This window comes from Amphiura filiformis, chromosome 5 (assembly GCF_039555335.1).
Source record: "Amphiura filiformis chromosome 5, Afil_fr2py, whole genome shotgun sequence".
In the NCBI taxonomy this organism is placed as follows: domain Eukaryota; kingdom Metazoa; phylum Echinodermata; class Ophiuroidea; order Amphilepidida; family Amphiuridae; genus Amphiura; species Amphiura filiformis.
The window spans coordinates 38,470,960-38,497,187 of NC_092632.1; the positions used below are offsets into that span (position 1 = coordinate 38,470,960).

The window sequence follows — 26,228 nt, forward strand, 5'->3', positions numbered from 1 at the left end:
TATGGGACACTTGACGATGACGTCATTTTGACGTCATAGCGTCCAAACAAACATAAAAACAAGATAACATTGCCTGTTTTATTAATCTTAAAGGACAGGTTGTTCATCATAACAATCTCTTTTGGGCATATCTTCTATAGTTTTTATGCACATAAGCTAAACGTCCTTAATGGTCCCATATTACCTGCAGGTACCCTATGTCACATAAACCTAATCTTTTTAACTCTATCACATGCGTCGATTCTCATTTTCACTATGTCACATGAACCTATTCTCATTTTTACTATGTCACATGGACCGTATCTAAATTCCACTATATCAATGTACCTATTCTGATTTTCACTGTCACATGAACCTATTCTCTTTTTTTGTTATGTCAGATGAACCCATTTTCACTTTTACTATACATTTGAACCTATTCTCATTTTACTATGAACCTATTCAGTTTTGCTATATCACATGAACCTATATTCATTTCCACTGTGTCACACGAAACTTTTCTTATTTTTACTATGTCACATGAACACATTAGTATTTTCGCTGTCACACGAATCTATGTCACACGAAGCTATTATCAATTTGCATAAATGACAATTAATTTCCAAAACATGCTTCAAGATGTCCTGTAACTTCTCCAAATGTAACTTTTCCCCAAGTTTTCTTTGCTAAGTCACATGTCACAGAAACACTCATATGTGTCATGAACCTATTCTCATTTTCACTGTGTCATGAACCCATTCTCACTTTTACTATGCCACATGAACCTATAGTCATATGTTACATGTACATGTACCTAGTCTCATTTTTACTATGTAACATGAACACAATCTCCTTTTCACTATGTGTCATTAACCTATTCTCATTTCCACAGTCACATGATTCCATTCTCATTTTTACTATGTCACATGAACCTTTTCTCATTTCCACTATGTCACATGAACATATTCTCATTTTCACGATGTTAGATGAACGCATTCTCACTTTATCTATGTCAAATGTACCTATTCTCATTTTTACTGTGACACATGAACTTGTTCTCATCTCCACTATGGCATGAGTCCGGGTCCAGACCCTATTCTCAATTTGTATAAATGGTCCAGAAAATGCCTCAAATTCTACCTTAATAGGCCTATATCCTGCAACTTCTCCAAATGTTAAGTTCTCCCTTAAGGGTGGTCGATCTTTTGTGCGTAATTATAGAGGGCCAGGGGATTCACTCTATCATTAAAAAATTATTTGAAGAAGTCAAAGAGCCCTAGGAATAAAAACTGTAGTGTAATTCACGCCAGATACAATTTCTTTATACGACAAAAATTAATTTTTGTAATCGATCAAAAAAACCAACGTTTTATATCAATTTTAAATTTAGCCTGAATCCGTAAATATGGTACCTCTCGCCCTTTTTTAGGTCAAGGCTATTTTTTACCATTATGCAGCGAACCATTGTTGAAGCTATTTCACATATATGTACAAAACATTCTAGAGAAAGAATGAGTACATATAGTGTTGAAATATGTTTTGTTGATTTCGAATGATAATGTCATGAAGTCGTAAATTTTAAGGTCAAATTCCTAAAACCAAAACAAAACATTGCGACGCAGATAATTCCCGACTTACGCAATTACATCATCACATCAGTGTCTTTATTATTTGTTTGAAACCTTTCCCAAACGTTCGTGCTATTTATGCATAAAACGGCTAATCTATCTTTACAAAACGCGTCTTTTTCTAGTAAACAAAAGGCTAAAGATGGCATTATGAGATTTAAAAAAAAAAAAATTTTTTTCTTCTTCAAAATTCATGATCGCATTCCGAAATGAGTCACTTGTCGGTAAATCATGTATCGTATCCTTAATTTTCTTCACTAAGTCACGTGAACCTATGCCACACGAACCCATTTTCATCTTTAACTATTCTCATTTTTACTATGTAGAGCCTGATCTTTATTGACAGACTTTATCCTCCTATTGACCTTCCTCTTTAACTGTCCTGTAAGTTCTCCAAAGGGTTGAGGTCCACGGAATCCAAACTCTCTATGTCAGCTCCAATCACAGAGTGGGCAATATTTTAGGTCAACAATATGACTGGTTATCACCTTGGTAGGTTTGCGACGTAATCTTGACTCGAGCAATGGAACCATATTGAACAAGAACATATCATATGCCTAGTACTAGGCAGGCATAAGGCCAAGCATACCCAATATTGATCAAGTCAATAAATTGAAGGGTTTCCCAAGGTATATCAGTTGTGAACAATCAACAATAATGATGTTCATACAAATATTGAAGGAAACACCAAAATTGAAACAAATGCAAATTGAAAAAGAACCGAAAAATATGAAGATGTTAAAAGTACATGGAAAAACAAAATGCATGGATTTTTAATAAAGATTTGTCGGGAGCAGATTACCTTTGCCAGAACCTGCAACTATTGAAGCTTATTGGTTGGCAAAGAATCATGTTTAACCACGAACCCTGAAAAAGAACAGGGTTTAACGTACTGTTTCTTGTACTGGATACTCCATTGGCCTTTTAGAGGTATGGCTGCAGAATAGGATGGCGCTGCACGAAATGGGTAAAAGCTTTTGAATTTGGCGGGTTTTACCCATATTGAATACTGCATGCTTCGAAAAGGCTAATTGGACGCTCCATATCACCATTTTTATAACGTGCTCTTCGCCCATTCAAATGTTTGTAACTTCACTTATCGAGAGCAGATCTAAAGAGATTTCAATGTGCAGCAAATGATATATTGCATCGCTTTATTTGTAAATTCCAAGCTGTAAATATCAGTACTGTTGATATACAGAAAAATGTCATTCGATTATGATGAAACCAATCTTATCAGAATGAATAGTTTCATTGACAATTGACAATATCGCCCTCTCATTATTTGACAAGATTACCCATTTCATTTTGACAAGATTCTGTCAAGTCCTCCTTCATCCTTCCTTCCATATACGTGCTTGCCTCAACTGATTGAGTATCAACGCACGAGCTTTACGTGCACAGTTTTTGCCTATGCACGATCCTAGAAGCTAGGATTGAATGCAGATATCAGAACAAGGACCTATTCATTTTTTTTAAATGTCAAGGCAATCTTATCAAATTTGACGAGTTTCTTGTCATTTTGATAAGGATATCCGATTCATTTTGAAGAGGAATCTGTTCATTTTGTAGAGAAATCTGTGATATCCACCCGAATAGTTTCCCTTGTCAAATTTGACAAGTTTCTATTTAAAAATGAGTAGATCGTCTTAAGAGTGTGCATGGAAGTGGAAAAATGCGATTAGATGATTTATGTCTGCTGTTTCTCTTTTGAGAATTAATCTTGAGTATAATCTGGTATAATATATCATGGAAGAACTATTTCTTCCAAATCTATAATCTTGGTGTTTTTTTCGAAGACTCTACATCCGGTAGACTTAAATGGCAATCGTCTTGTCTAGCCTCTTATTGTATCTGTAGCAATACTACATGCTCAACGCTTCAGGTGAAGCCAGACGAACAGAAAATGGTTGTGCACATGCGGAAAGCTATTTATTGTATAGTTGCTTTAGGTGGTTGGTTGCTTGATTCTTGAATTCTTTTGAGTCTTGTCAAATATGTGTCAATAATTGGATCAATGCACATTTTCAATTTATGAAATATCTTATTCTGCATATTGTAAAACTGACACAAAAGAACTAAAGACAAGTGAAACAAATGAGCTGAAATGGACAAAGTTGTGACAATTATAGTAGAAAAACTAAAATGCACATTGCACATGTTCAATGAGAATGTCTTGTTGTTTCAATTTATATCTCGTCATATGGACGGACAACTTTGTCACTTTCTTTTTGGGAGGTTGTAACACACTTTAAAAGGTGTCAAAATGCGCAGATATATTGCATCTATCATGTCTATTGAAAACACCAAAACACCAAGAGGTATAAAGAAATAAAAATAAACGATTTGAACCGTTACTATAGATTTTGATAGAACTTTCCATAAAACCTATAGTTAAGGGTGCAGGATATATTGTTGGTCGAAGCAGCCAAGAAAAAAGAATCGATTTTCATTATCAAAATCAATATATCATTGAAAAATATCACTTTGATGTTTTGCAAAAGTTCATTCTACCAATTATTTACTTTGAAACTTGGTTGATTTATGTTGTTACTGAGTTACGTACGATTTACAAAAGTGTCGTTGTTTCAGTCATCTTTACAACATAACTCAATAACCACAGGACCTACAAAAGTATAGGCCTACCTTTGATATTTGAATTTTTCTACACACTCGCTATGAAATGATCAATGCAATTTTTGCCAAAGCTCACTACCATTCACAAGATGCTGTGTACTTCCAAATCGCATCAGTTTAAAATAGTTGCCAACCTTAATATAAATACATCATGCGTAGTCAGCTTTTGTTGTAAACGCTACCATTATTCACAGTAAGTCAAATACATTATGTATGTATGATATTTTATTACATGCATAATGATGAAATTGGTTGAATGTGATCAAAATAAAAACAATTTACCTTGCAATTAATGATACTGTATTGAAATGATTTAATTAGAAGACACTTAGAAATACAGTACATTGGTTTCATCTTCAGTAGATAGCTACAAACCGCAATCTTGATTAACTGTGCCTTAAGGGATCTGGAATGAGCGTTATGAGCGTTTCGACAGTATTTTTTGTGGGACATGAGAGCACATCAGACATATCGAATTGCATTCTGAATACGAAGAATGTCTTTCTGATATCAAATATTTTTCATTTTTTGAAATTCACGATATAATACAAATTTTATGACAAATTATTAAAATTTGATATTTGTCACATTTTGATATATAACAGTCCTCGAAGTAAATTTTATAAATCTAATGACATATTCTTAAAGTGTATGTAGCTGGGAGGAAAAGCCGACGATCAATTGAAATTTTTACCTTTCATATTGAAGATATGGATTTTTTCCCAAAAGACCAATTTTTTTTGGGTTTTGGGGAAAAATCCATATCTTCAATACGAAAGGTCAACATTTTCAATTGATCGTCGGCTTTTCATCCCACCTACATACACTTTAAGTATAAATCATCAGATTTATAAAGTTTACTTCGAGTACTGTTATATATTAAAAATATCAATTTTAATCATTTGCCATAAAATGTGTATTACATTGCGAATTTCAAAAATCAAAATTATTTGATATCAGAAGGACATTCTTCGTATTCAGAATGCAATTGATATGTCTGATGTGCTCTAATGTCCCACAATAAATACTGTCCAAACGTTCATACCCCACCCCTTAAGGGTAGACGAGGTATTGTTGGTCGAAGCAACAAAAAAATCGATTTTCATTATCTAGATCAATATATTATTGAAAATTAACACCTTGGTGTTTTGCAAAAGTTCATTCTACAATCGTATACTTTGCAAACTTGCTTAATTTATTGTTGTTAATGAGTTATGTACGTTTTACAAAAGTGTTGTTGTTTCAGCCCTCTTTACAACGTAACTCAAGAACCGCAGCACCTATAAAAGTATATCTGTGATATTTTAATGCTTCTACACGCTCGCTATGAATTGAGCAATGCAGTTTTTGCCAAAGCTCACTACCATTCGTAAGATGCTGTGAACTACCAAATCACAACAGTTTAAAATAATTAATAACCTTAAGGCGATTTAATACCCTGATTTTCATCAGTACCCATCTTCTTTTTTTTGTTGAACATTTATAAAGTATATAAATATGTTCATCATCTCATGTCCTGAACTTATAAAATATCTCTACATACAATGTGGTTTTAAACCATTTTAGAAAATCATTTTAGCCCTATATATTTTTTGTTTACTCTATTCTGGTAACTGAGATGTGTGTTTCATAACAAACCATAATTTATTCTATTGAACATGTCCAAGTAGAATACATGAATAGAATACATTAAATCCTTTGTTATACTATCTATAGAAATATAAACTCACTGATTATAACACTGAATAAATTAAATAGGCCTAAATAATCTCTTCCACATAGACAATTTAATACTACACCATGTATTTATCTCCTATAATATGTTGTTAGGAAAAGAGATTAAAAAAGGCTATAAGGTCATCAAAGGTCAGGTTATAGGTCAATTGGTTCAGGTCAAATTCAAGCATCAATTTTGAATACATGTGATAGTCTGTGATATCATACATGTCATAATGAGGCATCAATTTTGATATTTTGTCTGTTACTGGATATATAATGGAAATGTGTGAGGTGGATATACTAAAATACCTTGGGATGTAAATGGTGAGTACAATTTAGATTGCCTAGTTGAGTTGGATTGGGCAAATAAATATAAAATAGTTACCAAAATCACAAAAATGAAGCTTACGGAAAACTACCTAATATGGTGGTATAGGTGACAAAAATACAATCTTTTTCAACATTGCTGTAGTGTGGTTGTGGTAACCTGTTACCTATGGCTTAATTAAGTTTCAGTGACATAGTGTTGCAAGTTCAAAATACAAAATATAGCTCGACATTGAAAATAGAAGCATTTTAACCGGTTCGTTTTTTGATAGTTGTGGAGCACCAAGTTCATGAAGTCATAAAAGAAATCAGGGACCACTTATTCCCATTTTACATATCAACATTATTTCCCTAATGTGTTAGCAACACATATCCAAAATTTTAACGAAATCCGTTGATAGTAAGCTTTTCAAAATGAAGTGAATTTAAATCATCAGTGATGTACCTCCTTTTGGCTTCTATCTTCAAAAGCATGTAAGCTACATTGATACCGATGCCACCAATAAAACGAGAAGATTTGCCCCTTCATTTTGCATACCATTTTGTCCAATTTTTTTTGTAATTTCTTCACAAAATGCAAAAAATGCAAAAAAAATCAATGGGTGTAGTACCCCTTAAAATATCCCATGGCCATGCGTCTTGAACCATCCAAATAAGTTAGAGGCGTTTAACTTTTCTGTGTCTCTCTCTAGCAAATTTACTGTAACTTTATCTTATAACCATAGCCACACCTTTGGTTTTGGTATTATGTTAAAGCCGACATCGCTGTGAAAATTTTGATCTTAAAGAAGATTGAAGATACACGAGAAGTTCCCAAAAGACCCTAATGTTTAAATGTTTAGGTCTTTTATGTGTATTTTCAATAAGTATGGTCAAAATATTGTCACATGAGGGTCTGTTTTCCCTCCCAGCTACATACACTTAAAGTACACATCATTAGATTTATTACTTTGAGGACTGTTAAATGTTTTGTATTATATCGCAAATTTCAAAAAAAAAAAAATTGATATCAGAAGTGTTCAGAATGCAATTTGGTGGCTGGTGTGTTCCCAGGTCCCACAAAAACACTGTGTAAAGAAATGTGGGTGACTGAGCCCGCCCGTAAAATATGCGTATTTCATTTTCTATTATTGTTTTAAAGTTGAACGTAAAAATAATCATATTTTCCATATTAATAAATGTCTACCGCTACTTCACCAGGAAAACAACAAGAGAAAGACGACCAGTAATGCAGTATTACAGGCCTGTCTATTGAATCAATTATTTTTTAGTTGTCTCTATATTGACCATTATATTATGATCAATAATAAAAGATTAATTTCTAATGCCACTTTTCCAGCCCAATTCAATTCAACAGCAGTCTTGCTTCAAATTGGAAAGCATTTCAATAAAGATTAAAGTTCTGATTTCGATTTTTATTATTGATATCTAGTACTTGAATCGAACGGAACACAATACGTTAGCACATCATTTTTTACTGTCGCTTTCATGTCCCTCCCATTGGACAATTCAAGGACTTTTATCATAATTTCCAAGGCACAGTTCACAGCGAATAATAATAAGTAGTATTTAAGATGGTACTACACCCCCTGACAAATTTTATGAGTAATTTTGCATTTTTCTCAAAAAATAACTACACACTGGTAACAAAAGTTATGTATATTATATGGGCAAGGTATCCAATTACTTCACTTAAATTTCAGTGATTCAAGACAAGTGGTTCATTATCTTATGTTAAGAAATGAGGTACGTTCTAGCGGTACCTCTTTTCTTATCATAAATAACGTACCACTTGACTCGAGTCACTGAAATTCCAGTGTAGTAACTGGATTCATTGCCCCTATACAATAACTTTGATTACCAGTGTGTTATTAGTTTTTGAGAAAAATGCGAAAATAGTCACAAATTTATCAAGGGGTGTAGTACTACTTTAATTAACTTAAGCGACTGACCTAAAGAATTCGAAAGATCAGAAAGCGTCCGCAATTCAATCTTATCGCATTCTTGTATTGTGGAGAACACTTCTTATACATTTGTAAGTTAAGGCGACTTTTAAACGACGGTTTTTTAAAATGAATTTTGATCTAAATTCAAACTGTCCCCTGCTGAGAAAATTCATTATTTTTTTATGATTGATTTAAAATAAACAATTCAATATAATCATTAACTTCGTGAAAATAATGAATACCCTTGAACTGAATTCTAAGAATTAAGGGCCTAGAACCGGGGTTAGAACACTGCAGGGAATGTCTTCAAAATCTGAGACGAATATTCGTCTCAGTTCAAAATCAAAGATAAGCAAAATAATTTAGTCCATTGTACAAATTTCAGATATTTTTATCGAGCGTGAAATTGTAAAGAAAAGCGCAATTTGGTATTCGATCTATTTATTGATACCGGTAGTGAATTTCTGTCAAAATTGACCGTGTGATTGAGATTGCAATATTGCATCGACATGGGACATTGATAACATGCGATCAATAGTGATGGTAATGTGGTCTATCGTTCAATATAAAATCGGTGCAACTTTGACGTTGCAAGAAGTGAACATATCTAACAGATCATTTACAGCTTTTCGACCTAATGAAATACTTCGTTATAATTTTATAAAAGTGATTTGACCATCTTAAGGGATCAGATACTAACGTTGCACAGTATTTTTTGTGGGACATGATAGCACATCAGACACATCCAATTGGGTGTATCAAAATGATTGGTACCCATCAGTTATTATGGACAAGACCACCACAACAAAATGAAACATAGGAACTACTTACTTTATTTATATATGAATGTTAAGAAAGGTCATAAAACTACAAATGTATAAATCATGGGCATTTCAAGAGGATCCAATGTTCCATATAGAAGAACAGGCTTGTCTATAAACATCAAAAACTGATGGGTACCAAACATTTTGATACAACCTGTATTGTAACAAAATACAAACAGCTGGCAAGACAAAAGGATGAAATCCTGATTGCTTTAAAAAAAATTATGGATGCATGTTTTTATAGTAAAATTATCCTGGAGAATATTTTTTTTTATTATGGATTCATGTTTTTATAGTAAAATTATCCTGGAGAATATGCTTTGGAAATATTTCAGATAGAAAGATTCCAACAGTGATTTCAAAATTAATTCAATATCACTTCTTTACAATAAGGGCTACATGCTATTTATCTTTTTAATTTGATCTTTTGGAGGTCAAATGTTATGAAGTGCAATAATAGTTTTTTTTTTTAATTTAATGATGGACAAATGATGAAATCAACCAATCCCAATATACCCGGTCTTGATAATGAGGACATAATTTATTACCTAGGTAGCAATTATGGCACGCGAGACAAGACAAAAAACGGCGAGACTTAAAAAATGACGTCCAGTTTAAAAAATGACGCCGAGAATAAAAAAAATTAACGTCGAGAATAAAAAACAACGTCGAGAATGAAATGATAACGTCGAGAATGAAATAATAACGTCGAGTTTTAAAATACAACGTTGAGTTCAAAACGATGACGTTGAGATTGTAAAACCAACGCCGAGTTTGACGGGCCGAGTTTTTTCGCGTCCAGATTTTTTTCGCGTCCAGATTTTTTTCGCGTCCAGATTTTTTCGCGCCGAGAAGCGCCCTCTATAGTCTTTCTGTATATATTATATCTCAATACTAGTAATTATTATAAACCATGCAATTTATTGATTATTTACTAATATTATTCATATTTGAAAGAAACAACAATGATAAAGATAGCACTTGAGCTGTGATTATTGGCAGTATATTGTTCATGTTTCATTGTAGGTAATTGCTATGCGTGTTTGTTTAAGTCCATGATAGTGATATCTATGGTTGATCCAGCATGGTCTTGACTTGGTGGAGGTCAGTGCAGAACTGCCTAGCACATGAAAAAGCACATAGGCCTAGTATGGGGTGGGTTACCATGGTTATCAGGTCAAATTGCAAGGATAGGACAGGAAATGGGCAAGGTCAGTGATGTAATGTTAGGTATGGGTAGCAGGTAGGGTCAAAATGGGTTATAAACAAAGACACATTGGGTATGGAGGCAACATAAGACAAAACATGAAATTTATAGGCCTACCTGTTACAATAATTTGAGTGATAATTCATGTTTGACCAATTGGGTGTACAGGGTGTCCCAGAAAAATAAAAAACTGGACCTAAGTTGAGAAATAGGCATCAGAATCCAAATATTTAAAAAACAGCGTATAGCCTATATAATACGATGATTTTACTTGAATCGGTTGAATGATTGCGATTACGCATGAATCAATCACTTCATTTCAAGTTTGAAAGAAAGTTCATTCAGAATCAGAATCAGCATTTTATAGACAATCACCCAAACAAACCAGGTATAAGTCAAACTAGACATTAAATGAAAATACAGGATCGAACATAGAGAATATAACATATTATTATGAACATGAGAAATTAACTATCATTATTTAACATGTTTAAAGAACGTTTTTTAAGCAGAATGAATGAAATTAGCAAGATCAGTGCAGTGATGGCATCATTCTCATTATCGCTCATAATGAATATAAACTTATTATTATCATTAAGGTTGCCAATATCAAAAATTCAAACAAAGTACATGCCAATGGGCTTTATATTTTGGTAAAATTCTTTTCGTTCTTTAAATAATCTGTTAATAAGTTTAATCTGTTCAATAAGTTTGTTGCCAAATCAAAGTTTTCCCGGACAAAATGTTACTTTAAATATTGTCCTGAATAATGAATGCAAAAGTTTTAAACAAAATTATTGCACAGTATCAACAATTACACTGTAAATTGGCTAGAACACATTGAACACGTCCCCCTAAAAATCATAATAGAAGAAACAAAGTAATAATTCCCATGTGCATCTTCCTTTTAGCACCTTTTTGGGCCCAAATGGGTAAAATTACACAATTGTACGCGCTTCGTGCGCGATGACCCATCAAATAGCAAAACGCACGTTCATCTAGGGCTAAAATAGTCCAAAATTGAAATATTTTCGTGCGCACAAAAAGTCACATCAGCGAAACCGGAATGCTCGTCCCCCTACTAGCGCCCCCTCCCCCCCTAGATGTTAATGCTTCCACCGCGACTGCTTAAAGCAGGATTAACATAACACCGTTGGATTATAAGAGGACTAAATTTAATGAGATACACAATCTTTATGAGGAAGGGGTGAGCAGTATGAAAAAGCGGGGGGGGGCACTTCAATATGAAATGGACATAGGTGTAGGGCTGACACTTTCACAGTAAGGGGCATTTCGTGAGAGCAAAATATAAAAAAATATGGGGTCATTGGGTGAGAGCATACATATTGGCATTTGGTGAGATCAAAATGCACAAAATATGGGGTCATTGGGTGACAGGCGGACCGTTTGGATCTAAATTAGTCGGGGCATTGGGTAAGAATGACCTTTTTTAAAATAGGGTCTTCGGACGAGACCCTCGACAATTGAATTTCTAGTTCTAAATGGCTTCAAATGGCTTTGTTATTTCAAAATAAGTAACAAAATCAGTGATAGATGACTCGTTGCTGTTCAAATGGATATACATGTATACACTTCTAGTGCCCGTTTCTATTCATCGTTATGTATTCTTCTCCCGTGCATTATTTTCGCGAACTACCCTTCACAGCCCAAATTATATAAACCTGCACGCTAAACAATGCATTATCTAAAACCTGCACGCTAAACAATAGATTCTAGATAATACGTGCACGCTCAAATACTAGAAATACTACTTTCACATAACCATAAAGTAGAGTTAGGTGGCGCTTTAGACACAGAGATCACATAACTATATAATTGTCTGTTCGATATATATACCAACAAAAAAGTACGAATATACATTCTGTGGTGTTAAAATGGTATAGTTACAAACGGTGTTCTATAATAGTGTACAATTACCGAATAAGGTGCAACTCGCTAGACTTGAGTCCAGTCCTCGTTTACGGAGTTTAGGATTAGGGTTTAGGGTTGGGATAGGGCAGTCTTGTAATAAGACTAGTAGAGTTGCACCCTTGCCAATATCATTGTCATAAATTATGATTAATGACCTCAAATAAATCAAACATCAAATGAGAATAATCGAGCTTCTATTAATTAAAAGGGCCAAAACAGGTGGATCATAATTATACAAGATGACACCATTGCAAAATATTCAGCATTTTACAAATGAAATACATGTAGGCCTATATCTAAAATAACATAGCCGGGCCCGGGAAACACACACTAGCGCATAATATCATGATCATGCTTTATAATACCATAGGCCTCCAAACACATGTGTTTGAAGGCCTATGATAATACTGAACAAATTGTTAAATCCCAATGTCGTGTGTTTTAAATATAAGTAGTTCAAATTATAGAGCTATAAAGTCCAGTTGATATTCACCGTAGTACTAGTCTGACATCTAAATCGATCGTTTCCAACTGGTTCAGTGCTCTCTGTGTTCGAAACCACGATATTAAATGATCACAACATAAAGTCAAGTCAATTAAACCATGCGTGAATAAGTTACCTAAGTATGACGTATGGCGCAATCGATACAATTGATTACAGGGATTGATTTTCTTTACCAGTTAAATGCTACGTAGCTGGTCAATGTCCTGACGGTGTTTTTAAAATGTAAGATATTTTCCCTAATATTAAAACTAATATAATGAATGCAGCAATTAATATTGCCTATTGTTTTAATAGGCCTACACTCAAAGTGTATGACGGATATGTATTCGTGCAAATGCATTCGTCAAGAAGATAATTGCACTTGCCATGGAGTTATTGCATTTAGCTTTCGAGCCTATCGGCTCTCAAGCTAAATGCAATAACTCCACGGCGCGTGCGATTATCTTGACGAATGCATTGCACTCAGTTCATTATCCTTATCATACTGGTCTTTGGGTGACAGATCAAAAGGAAAATATAAGGAGTATTTGGGGTGACAGAGCATGTGATAATAAAAAAAATATGGGGTCTTTGGGTGACTGCGGTGCTGAAAAAGGGAGTCTTAATGGCCCTACATACGCGTCACTTCCCCGCGGAAATTGCATTGGGCATTATCATGATTATGTAGGCCCTAATCGCTCATTTCTTCACAAACAGTCAACCGAATCAAATATAATTTGCGTACATAATAATATTATAATAATATGATGCACAATACAATGAGCTAAACGCCGCTTTTTACATTTTTTCCGATGCCTATTTCTCGACTTATGTCCAAATTCATTCACCAGGATATTTCTGGTACACCGTGTATATCATGTTATGCTGGTTATTTAAATTTCACACGACATAAGAGTCATTCCATTTAACTGACTATGGCGAGTATACAGCTAGAAAGGTCGTAACTTAATTACACAAATGCTCTTCTACCATATTCTTCCTAGTCTTTCCACGGAATTAACCTCGGAATCAATGTCTGTCCTCTGAATCTCACTCATAAGATTTGCCACACTCACCGTATTCTTTTATTTCCGCCATTGCAGATATTGAAAATGACTAGCTATTTGGACCATGTCAACATGGCCAATCAGAAACTATAGAGGGCGCTTCTCGACGCGAAAAAATCTGGACGCGAAAAAATCTGGACGCGAAGAAACTCGGCGTTACAAACTCGGCGTTGGTTTTACAATCTCAACGTCATCGTTTTGAACTCAACGTCGTATTTTAAAACTCGACGTTATCATTTCATTCTCGACGTCATTTTTTTCATTCTCGGCGTCATTTTTTAAACTGGACGTCATTTTTTAAGTCTCGCCGTTTTTTGTCCGGTGTGGCGTGCCATAATAAGCAATGTGTTATTTCTATGCATTTGAAGAGCAACAATTTGACCTTGAAAAGTACAAAATACTCCGCAGTTACTTCAGGCTATCACCCAGAATAAAAATGAATAAATACAACAATGCATATCCAACAACAAATTCGCACATATATTCAGTTCTGTCACATAATTGAATACATAAGTGGAAGAAGGGCCCAACTTAACTCCACTTTTTGAGTTACACCCAATATTATTTTATTGCCAGCAGACTGTTCTTCCTTGTGTGTAAAAGAAGGCCCCAAATTCGCTCTCTAAATACTCGTAGTATTCTAAGTACATTTATTCATGGTTTTCATGGAAGAGAGGCCCAACTCCATGGAGTTGGGGTCTTTTCTTCCACAAATATTGAGTTAAAGTGGAATTCTTGTTTATACATGAAATCTGCTATTCACTACAATAAACTTGTTTTTAACATATTACATGCTTTTACTAGTGCAATTAAGATACCGGTTATTAACAAATTTATGTAGCTATTTATAACACATCTGTTTACCATGCTGACGGAGCTAGCACGTGTAGAATATTAACATTTAAGGTTATTAATTATTTTAAACTGTTGTGATTTGGTAGTTCACAGCATCTTACGAATGGTAGTGAGCTTTGGCAAAAACTGCATTGCTCAATTCATAGCGAGCGTGTAGAAGAATTAAAATATCACAGATATACTTTTATAGGTGCTGCGGTTCTTGAGTTACGTTGTAAAGAGGGCTGAAACAACAACACTTTTGTAAAACGTACATAACTCATTAACAACAATAAATTAAGCAAGTTTGCAAAGTATACGATTTGTAGAACTAACTTTTGCAAAACATCAAGGTGTTAATTTTCAATAATATATTGATCTAGATAATAAAAATCGATTTTTAGGTTGCTTCGACCAACAATACCTCGTCTACCCTTAAAGGGCGTCAAATTGACGATCTATGATATTAAGGGGGTACTACACCCCTCGATAAATTTGTGCCTATTTTTGCATTTTTCTCAAAAACTAATAGCACACTGGTAACAAAAGTTATGTATATTATAGGGGCAAGGAATCCAATTACTATACTGGAATTTCAGTGACCCAAGACAAGCGGCTCGTTATTTATGATAAGAAATAAGGTACAGCTAGGATGTACCTCATTTCCTATCATATATACTTAACCGCTTGTCTTGAGTCACTGAAATTTCAGTGTAGTAATTGGATTCCTTTCCCCAATAATATACATAACTTTTGTTGCCAGTGTGTTATTATTTTTGAGAAAAATGCAAAAATATTCACAAATTTACCACAGGGGTATAGTACCCCCTTAAAATGGAAGAAAGGCCCAACTCCGTCTAATCACAGATATTGAAAAATGTTCCAATATCTGTGGTCTAATATTATAGACCTAGATAACGTTGCCATGGAAACATCATATCATTTCACATGCATGTAATGTTCATAAAGTCCCCTGAAGTTGGAAACATTATGTCTCTAAAACTCCAAATAGGCCTATTTTTTAAATAAGTTTTTTCTTAATATCTGAAAAACAGTTTTGATAGAGTTGGGTCCTTCTTCCTGAGTATCACATTGCATTTTGTCTTATTTTGGACCCAAAAATGGCTTCAAGGTCAAGAAAAAAATGAAGTATAGTTATATCATAAATTTATATCTTATAATATTTTCTCACCTATTGTTGTTATTACAGTTGTAGCAAAGAAGAGTGAGTTGGAGAAATCCCATAAATGCTTCCCAAAAGACGTAACATTACTTTCCTCGAATCGTAAGCCATTGGAGTATGCGTTGACGACATGGTTGACTAACATCCGCAATTCGACTGTATCTACACAAGTGTTATTGACTAAAAACGTTTCTAAGTTAGTTCTTACTCGCATTCTTAAGTTTTCCTCTTCTCCTCTTTCTAAAGCTTGGAATATGAGTGTTCCAACTATTAGATAAGTAAAGTATATAGTAGTTAGTAGCACAACTTTTTGCCATTTTTCCATTGGCATTATGATATTATTCCTGTGTTCTATATTCTGTTGAAAAGCTAAGAATAATAATATCTCAGCTGGATTAAGTATCCGAAATATGAACAGCACCTCGCGTGTTTTGGTCCAATAAATCAGAGACCATGTCCCAATTCTTCATCGAAACTTCATTATTCTGCATGTAAGCCAGTTGGAAAGTAAGCCAAAAGTATTCCAGTTGTAGGCTATAAGAGGTCTACATTTTCCGTTCAGCAACTTTTAAGAAGCAATATCAGCCGCAGCAATCAGGAGATTTTGTCCGCCATCTTGTCTTTCTGCGATTGGAAAAGGCGGCAACAACTGCACTATGCTGCTAGACAGGCATATTTTTGGTAAATGCAATGTTCCAGGGAACTGTTTTAAACAAACTACGGAATCCTACTGCCATATATTCCCGGTATAATTCAATTGTAGAGTCTTGTTTTCAGTGAGATCTGCTCCCGGGGATCTGTTGTTTGCAAACAGGTGTGAACAATTGCATTGCTATTGTTTTGACCTATTGTTGATCACAGCGTGGAATCAGCTTGTCTATTAATGGTGAATCATCGCATTCGTCTGTCCAACATGTCGGTAGTCACATATAATTCTACAATAATAAATAAATCCATATTCATTTACTTATTTCCAATAGGTATTCCTACATTTGAAACCATGAGGCAAAATTAAGTCATCAAGTTGGAAATCACAACACCGGGTCACAACATATATCGTTGCTGAAGTTGACTTCGTACTATAAATGACGCTCTTACTATTAAAGTGTTTATACCAGCGCAATGTAGCAGCCCTGGGATGCCACAAAATACATTGGCTATTATTCAAATAATAGAAATCTATCACCTTGAAAGCACAGTCGGTCAGAAAATATAATACAAATCTATAATAGCCTTTTATAATTCTGTTTGTTGAGCCCGAAGGGTCTCCAACATTTGTGTGTTTGATTGCGTAATCCATCTATTAAAAGAAAGTTGTGAAAGGTCTGTAACTTGTTGAGCTGCGGAACCAAGAAGCTATTATATATATTACAAAGTTTTTCTGACGTCATGATATTACATGTAGTAGTGGTAGTTTTTCATTTTCCCACGAAATTTTATCATATCTGTTTTAGTAAATGTAAAAGTATTTTGGGTCAAATACAAAATAACATCAATTTATATAATACAAATAATTGCACAATAAAAGTAAAAGTATATTATTATTATTAAAAGTACGATTGCACCAATGCTTTGTTATTTTGAAATAATAAACATACGCACGTCTTATCCACACATTACATCCCTCCGTTTAAACACATACACGCCCCCACAAAACAGTCTTCTTTCTTTCTTTCTTTCTTTCTTTCATTCTTTCTTTCTTTCTTTCTTTCTTTCTTTCTTTTTCTTCCTTTCTTTCTTTCTTTCTTTCTTTCTTTCTTTCTTTCTTTCTTTCTTTCTTTCTTTCTTTCTTTCTTTCTTTCTTTCTTTCTTTCTTTCTTTCTTTCTTTCTTTCTTTCTTTCTTTCTTTCTTTCTTTTTCTTTCTTCCTTCCTTCCTTCCTTCCTTCCTTCCTTCCTTCCTTCCTTTCTTTCTTTCTTTCTTTCTTTCTTTCTATCATTCTTTCTTTCTTTCTTTCTTTCTTTCTTTCTTTCTTTCTTTCTTTCTTTCTTTCTTTCTTTCTTTCTTTCTTTCTTTCTTTCTTTCTTTCTTTCTTTCTTTCTTTCTTTCTTTCTTTCTTTCTTTCTTTCTTTCTTTCTTTCTTTCTTTCTTTCTTTCTTTCTTTCTTTCTTTCTTTCTTTCTTTCTTTCTTTCTTTCTTTCTTTCTTTCTTTCTTTCTTTCTTTCTTTCTTTCTTTCTTTCTTTCTTTCTTTCTTTCTTTCTTTCTTTCTTTCTTTCTTTCTTTCTTTCTTTCTTTCTTTCTTTCTTTCTTTCTTTCTTTCTTTCTTTCTTTCTTTCTTTCTTTCTTTCTTAAAACATACCACGATATTACTCTAATGATATTTATCCAGTCTAGTTTGGCATCTTTCTGTGGTTATTGTTATCTTGTCCCAGGTCCTGTTAAAGTTATAATATGCGAGTGTGAAATAATATCATTAATTTTTGCAGATCATACATGTAGTCTGGTGATCGCATGTTATTGATGTCCCATGTCGATGCAATATCAGATATAGCAATCTCAATCACACGGTCAATTTTGAGAGAGATTCACTACCGGTATCAATAAATAGATCGAATACCAAATTGTGCTTTTCTTTACAATTTCACGCTCGATAAAAATATCTGAAATTTGTACAATGAACTAAATTATTTTGCTTATCTTTGATTTTTGAAGACAACCCCGGCCCGGTTCTAGGCCCTTCTTGGAATTCAGTTCAAGGGCATGCATTATTTCCACGAATTGTTTATTAAAATTGTTTATAAAAAATAACTAATTTTCTCAGCAGGGGACAATTTGAATTTCAAAAATTGCGATGCGATGCACCTCCCCCAAATCAACAAAACGGTCAATTTTTCAGTAAAAATGTACACAACAAGGTCCACATATAAACACAAAATAACAAAAGGCCTAAGGCTGAGTTCACATAGAAGTATACGGTATTCGCCATACGAAATACGCTCATTCGATCAGGCTGAGTTCATATAGGAGTATACTATGTGAACTCAGCCTGATCGAATGAGCGTATTTCGTATAGCGAACAGCGAGTATGTCAGTTTACCCATTTTCTTCGTCTTATCAAATGCTTGTAACTTTACTTCTTGAGGTCACATTGCATTCAATGAGGTGTCATAATGTGCAGAATTAGATAGTGCATCTATTAAAAAATGAATTTACCCACATATGGTTTAGGTTTTAAAATTTGGACGGTATACGCTGCACTAAAATCGAACACGCGCGATTCCCACTATACTATACTAAACGCAGGTATACGGCCTTTTCGAATAGCTCTTATGTGACCCGGTACTATGAAATTACCTTGCTCGATTTAAGCTATACGCGTCCACTTACAAAACGTGCATCATATACCCGAATAGTATACTTCTATAATGCGATCGTAGCCTTATGTGACCCGGTACTATGAAATTGCCTTGCTCGATTTAAGCTATACGCGTGAACCTGCAAAACGTGCACCGTATACCCGAATAGTATACTTCTATGTGAACGCAGCCTAAGGGACCACTTTACATGTTAAACCTTTCATCTGATTGGCCCGAAAAGCAAGTTTAAGCGAATATAGAAAGGAGACCACTATGCTTACATGTATACAGGCTGTATCAAAATGATTTGTACCCATCAGTTTTCAGTGATTATAGAAAAGACTGCCACATCAATTTCAACATAAGGTTTACTAGTTTGTAGATCATGTTGTGAAAGGATGTCAACTCTAAATTATTCCAATTGTAATATGATCCAATGTTGAATTTGTAGGCAGCAGGCTTGTCAATAAATAAAACATGAAAACTGATGGGTACCAATCATTTTGACACATCCTGTTTACAAGGGATCCCGCAAGGGACACTTAGCACCACTCCCCTCCCCACACACCAAACAGCAGAGGTTTAGTTATTATCTTTTGTCGGGGATCATTTGCTTTCAAATTTACCAACACTATAAATTAGTTGTTTATAAATTATATTGATAGGCCTACATATCATCGTACAGGGTGTATCAAAATGATTGGTACCCATCAGTTATTATGGCCAAGACCACCACAACAAAATGAAACATAGCAACTACCTTATTTATCTATGATCATTAATTTTTGCAGACCATAGTCTTGTGATCCAGTTGCCAAGTACAAATTGTACGGCTTTCGGGCTTTCAGCAATCAAGTTGTAACTCTGCTGAAGACCTTAATACCAGAAAAACGTTTGTGGCAAAATGCACCTTGCACCAGTAAAGAGCTATCATGCCCTTAAACAGGCCATACATGGGTCAAATTTCAAACTTGATCTAAACCAAGTATAGATTATCTGCGACGTATGGTTCTCAAGTTATAAGCAAAAATGTCAAAGGTCTTATTTTGGGCTCCAAAGGGGGGGTCAACATCTAAACAATTTAAATTAAGAATAGCTTTGTGTATATCTATAATGTATCGTTACATATGTAACATCGCCAAACAGGAAAAGGTTAATTATAATTTAATAGTAATGGGTAGTCAAAATTTTGTTTCGCCACACAAAGGTATTCCTCTGATAATAAACGATTCCGTATAAAAGTTAAGTTTGGCCTATCCGCGACGTATTATAGTTCTAGAGTTATAAGCAAAATGGTTAAAGGTCATACCCTTTCATCCGGTTACCTATGTAAACAATTAGACATCCTAGATGGTGCAAACTATTCCCTTTTTAAATTGGCATTGAAAATCATACAATTAGAGACCATTTGTTATTAAAATCTGAGAATTGATAGGTTTTGACACTTCTGAATCGTTATGATCAAAGTTTGACGTGGTTTATATCACGATCTGCGCAATTTTGAAATTTGACCCCAATATATTTGCGGTCATGCGAGTTTATGACTAAGCCGATTCTATAGAGCTTAATAATCATGAAAAGCTTACGGGATTCTCCATGCTTTTTGACTACCACTGATCGCTCCAGCAGAATTGAATTGTAATCAATATGGATATTAATGACCGACCTCATTGGTATTATTAAATTATATACTGCGCCCAAAAAGTATTCGAACAATTGGAAAAAAATCCCAATTTTAAAACCAAACAATAAAAAATAAATTTACTCAAAATTGGTTTAGTTTTAAAGTTATGATTTTTTTCGAAGTGGTCGGATACACTTTGGCGCGGGGATATCACAATAGCTTAGGGACGCACCATTAGATACCAAGGGGGGGGCTGGGTAGTTTTTTGAAAAAAAAAATTTTGTCGCGCCATCTGAGCAAAAAAAAAAAATTTGCTCCACTTCAGACTAAAAAAAAAAAAATTTGATCCACCTCGGACCAGAAAAAAAAAGATTTGATGTCAAGGGTGAAAAAAAATTTGTCACAGAATAGTGAAGAAAAATTAACCTCATATATATAGCTTTTATATTGCCAAATTTTTTCGCGCTTCGCGCGAATTTTACCATTTTTTCATCAAGAATATATTTTACCTTCAAACTGGTAAGTATTTTGTGCGCATTTGTTTATGAAAAGTTATTATGTGAGCCGGGTCTGTGAGTGAAAACACTTGATTCACTCTACTTCACAGTTTTTCACCAAATTCCACCCCATTGTCAAAATTATTATTGTGCCACATGACTGCTTGAGAGCATAGGCGTAGATCCCGGGGGATAAATCCCCCAATATTTGCTAGGGGTGGTCCATCATACAATCATCCCCAAAGTTGACGCCTGTATGTGGGTTTCTGACAAAATTAACCTAAAAACCACCAATTTTTTCGCGCTGCGCCCGCATTTATTCCATATTTCACCAGTTAAGCTTTAATATGCCAAAATATTTCGCGCCAGAAGAGGTTCATTATACTTCAAGAAAATTTTACACATAAAAATAATGGTGTTTTTTTTGTGGCACTCGAAATTTAGTTGCTACAAAACATAAAAATGATTAAAAATATGGACAAATTTTTACAACTCGACAAACAAATTGTTGAAAATTATAGGACTTTACGATTGCAAAAAAAAAAAAATTTGCCTCTCCGAGGTGTTGAAAATTTTTTTTTTTTTTTTATCCAGTGGCTAAAAAAAAATTTGCTTCACCGAGGTGCTAAAAAAAAAATTTGTCACAACCCCAACTACCCAGCCCCCCCCCCTTGATATCAAATGGTGCGTCCCTTATGGTATCTCTGATAGTGTCTACCTGTTTGGTATACGGTATTTGGGGGCACATTTTCAGCAATTTTGGTACAGCGAAGTCATTTTATGCATTTTTGGTGAATGGTTTTAGCCCGGGTTTTAGTGACATCACTATCAACTACTAGTTCTAGTTCTATCAACTCTATAACAGGAAAAAATCATCCCGCCGAAGGATTGGTAACAAAACAATAACATACCCGACGCAAACTTCCTTGGCCCCTGGAAATCTAATGGTGCGTTTCTAAGTATTGATGGGTCGTAAAATGGTATTATCTGCATTCTGTAAATGTATGAGTCCATGACCATGTTGCGCTGCATGCCTGATATAGTAGCTTTTTTTATCAGGTCTATAGTTCATTCACCTGCTGGTCTTATTATGTTGACAAAACTGTAATGATACCCTTTCATTTGTTATATTCATGTTAAATTTTGATTGCAATACATTATGAAATCAAAACTACTAATTAATATTTAAAAATTTTCAATTTGACACCTGCTCACTAGACGATGCGATGAAAGCGTGACTCTCACCACTCCACCGGATTTAGTGGAGTGCGCCCTGAAAGACATGATCTTGCATTTTGTTGGGTTAATTTTCATTCCCCAGCTGCTGCATGCTTTTTTCCAATTCATAAGTAGAGATTTGCAGATTCTCAAAGTCCATATCCATAAGTGTGGTGTCATCTGCATATCGGATGTTGTTAATGCACATGTCACCCATCTGCACACCTGAGCCTAGATTTTGGATGTCCTTCATGACAAACTCCAGATATAGATTGAAGAGGCATGGTGAAAGAAGACACCCTGTCTAACACCAACTAGGACTTCAAACCAATCGGTGATCTTTCCATTTACCACAAATGAGCATTTGGTTTGCTCATACATTTTTGCAATGAGGTTCACCAGTTTGGTGTCTACTCCTACTGATCGCAGACATTTCCAAAAGGCCTCCCTCCATATGGTGTCAAATGCTGCTTTGAAGTCTACAAAGTTCCAGTGTATTGGAATGCGTCTTTCTTTAGCCTTTTCATAGATTTCGCGTACTGTAAATACCGCATCTGAGGTGCCTCTGGAACTCCTGAACCCACACTGTTCCTCTCTCAGATGATTATATACAGTCTGTTGTATTCGGTTAAGGGGGTACTACACCCCTGTGGTAAATTTGTGACTATTTTTGCATTTTTCTCAAAAAATAATAACACACTGGTAATAAAAATTATGTATATTATTGGGGCAAGGAATACAATTACTACACTGAAATTTCATTGACTCAAGACAAGCGGTTCAGTATATATGATAGGAAACGAGGTACATGCTAGCGGTACCTTATTTCTTATCATAAATAACAAACCACTTGTCTTGGGTCACTGAAATTCCAGTGTAATTGGATTCCTTGCCCTATAATATACATAACTTTTGTTACCACTGTGTTATTAGTTTGTGAGAAAATGCAAAAATAGACACAAATTTATCGAGGGGTGTAGTACCCCTTAAGAACCCTCTTACAGAATACTTTTCCCGGGATTGACAGGAGGGTAATAGCTCTGTAGTTGGCTGGGTCCAGTTTGTGGGGTTATTAGACCTTTACTCCAGTCTTCAGGGATTGTCCTTCAACCCAGGCTGTGTTGATGATCTTCAACAACATTTGTTTCAACTTGGGTCCTCCTGCTTTCAACACTTCTGCTGAAATCTTATCCCAACTACACGCTTTGTTGCTTTTAAGCTTCTTGATGGCCTCTTCAACTTCACCTATTGAAAAGGGCACACTTGCTGTAGCAGGGTTGACAGGCTCCGGGATGGAGTTAAGTATATTACAGTCTTTGAGGAATTCTGTATTCAGATATTTACTGAAGTATTCCTCCCAGCACTTCATTACTTCCTCTTGGGCTGTTTTCAGTGAACCATGTTTGTCTTTGGCTGCAGTTTGAACTTTGGTTTTATCACCTGCTAGCTTTGTGACTTTCTTGAAGAGATCATGGCTTATGTTCTTTGCATGGGCTTCTTCCAGTTCTTGAACGTCTTTTTTAAGAAATTTCCTTTTCCACTTCATCACTTGATATTTGACCCCTTTTTTCAGTTTCCGATAGCAGTTCTTGTTGGGAGCTGAGGGGTTGTTTAACATCAAGACTCTGGCTTTTCTTCTCAAGTGGCACAATTTCCTGACTTCTTCAGGCAATCCCTTCACTTGGCGAGCCCTCCTAATACCAACTGATCCTTCAGTAATTTTGTTTGTCGTGTCTCTGAACTTAGCGCACAGGTCTTCTACATCAGTATCCTCCAGTTGAAGCAGGGGTTCAAAAGTACCACCAATCTTGGCTCTGAAATCTTCTGCAATCAGGGGGTTGGTAAGTCTACTGACGTCATAGCTTTTTGGAGTTGTTTTCAGGCGTTGTTCTGACGGTGCTGACACCACTTTAGCGATCACTAGATTGTGATCGGAGCCCACATCAGCTGAGAATTATGATCGGCAATTCTGGATGGTACTTAGGTTCTCCTGTTGAGTTATGACGAAGTCAATCATACTCGTATTTTTGTATTTCCCACAAGGTGAAGTCCATTTTACTTTTCTACAGGCTTCATGCTGGAAGTGGGTGTTACAGACTGTCAACTTGTGGAGCATGCAGAATTCCAACAGTTTCTTCCCTCTGCTGTTGATCTTACCAATACCATACTTGCCCATTTCGGGGATCCAAGCTTTACTGTCAGAGCCTATTTTGGCGTTGAAATCCCCCATCAGGACAAGTTTCTCCTTCTTATTGACTTTCTGAAGGTGATGTTGTAGCCCATCATAAAATTCATCACTCTCTGCATCACTGTGCGTAGTGGTGGGGCGTAAACATTAATGATGTTGAGTATTCCTTCCTTCATTTTGAACTTTGCTGTTAGGATTCTGGAAGAGACAGATTCATAGCTGACAAGGCATTCAATAAGTGGCTGTGATATTAGAAGTCCAACATGAAACAAAACATGATGTATATAATTATAGATGTTACACATGCAGGGTTTTAAGTAAGGAACTCATGAGAGTCAAAAAGAACATTATTACTAAAAAGAAAATTGCGTTAGAAGATACAATCAATGTATTAATACGGAGAAGCACGCTGCGTGGCTTTTAGTTAAATGGCTAAAATTGGGAAAATATGTGTCTTGCCAGCCCAATTCACCTTCAAGATCGTCGAAAACTGTATGTAGGCCTATATTAAAATTCTTATAAATCACATGACTATGTGGCGTACCTCAAGATCCAACCACAGGCCCAGTATTGTTAATTTTGTTTGATAAATTAACATTGTTAATGACAGTCTATAGCGTACAACATTTTCAAGTTAAAAAGGCAATAAGGATCATATATAGTAACTTTCATTGTGTAGCAGCATGATATTATAACATCGCGGTCCAGAATAAGTAGGCCTATAATTTTTTTAGTAGGGTGAAAAGGTTGGTCATGTACGGTGATAGATTCTGAAAAGAAATGGGCCATAGCTAAACCTTAGGTTTAGTTATAGCAAAAAAGGGGTCATTTTGGGTACTTTGTCGCCCCAAAAAGGGGTATATTGATGTGTGTAATATGCATGGTCATGCAGAAGTGGTAGCGAAACTACGATATCCACGTCACGTATCATTAATTACTTTTGGCATGTAAGTTACCATGTATAGTCAATAATGACGTCAATATAGTTCGATTGTTATTGGTGTCTTGATTGAGAAGGGTATCACCGGAGGCTGATGATGTGATTAGCTTGTCAAATATGCAATGCTTTTTGTTTAAATGTATTTGTAAAGAATAGGTTAAATCACCCATATTGTCAATTTGTCAATATGAGGACATTAAAGGTGGGTGACCTAATTGACATCCTCATCCCCGCCATCGTGTCACGTCACTCTTCCTGCTCAACAAAAATTCTAAATGTATATGTGATTCGCATTGAATTTCTTCACTGCAAAAACAAGTATTAATAGATTAACACTGTTTGAGTAACACTTTTTAAACACGTTAACCCGTTAATGTGCTAAAATATTAACATTTGTGTTAAAATATTAACAATTTCACACTTTTATTAACACATTAACACTAATGATTAAATGAGGATGTTCATTTTTAAATGCCTTAATACGTTAACAACACTCTCCAAAAAACAAGAGTTAACTTAGATTAACACTATTTAAGTAACACTTTTTAAACATGTTAAACCGTTAATGTGTTCAAATATTAACATTCGTGTTCATATTCTAACACTATTAACAATTTTTGCAAATTGAAGACCGAATTAAAAAGACTAGTTTGCGTCTGACGTCCTGTCAACCATACCAAAAATGCAGTACAGCGCAG

The 26,228-nt window shown here is 34.9% G+C and overlaps 1 protein-coding gene across 1 annotated transcript in view; it reads right to left on the bottom strand.

The window, feature by feature from the left end:
• Nucleotides 1-16,917, bottom strand: part of LOC140153094 (potassium channel, subfamily K, member 16-like) — a 29,368-nt gene extending 12,451 nt beyond the window's left edge. Inside the window, exon 1 of the mRNA XM_072175713.1 lies at nt 15,777-16,917. Coding sequence (XP_072031814.1) covers nt 15,777-16,098 — 322 coding nt within the window. The 5' untranslated portion in view covers nt 16,099-16,917. The remainder of the gene's footprint in view (nt 1-15,776) is intronic.
• Nucleotides 16,918-26,228: the final 9,311 nt, after the last annotated feature.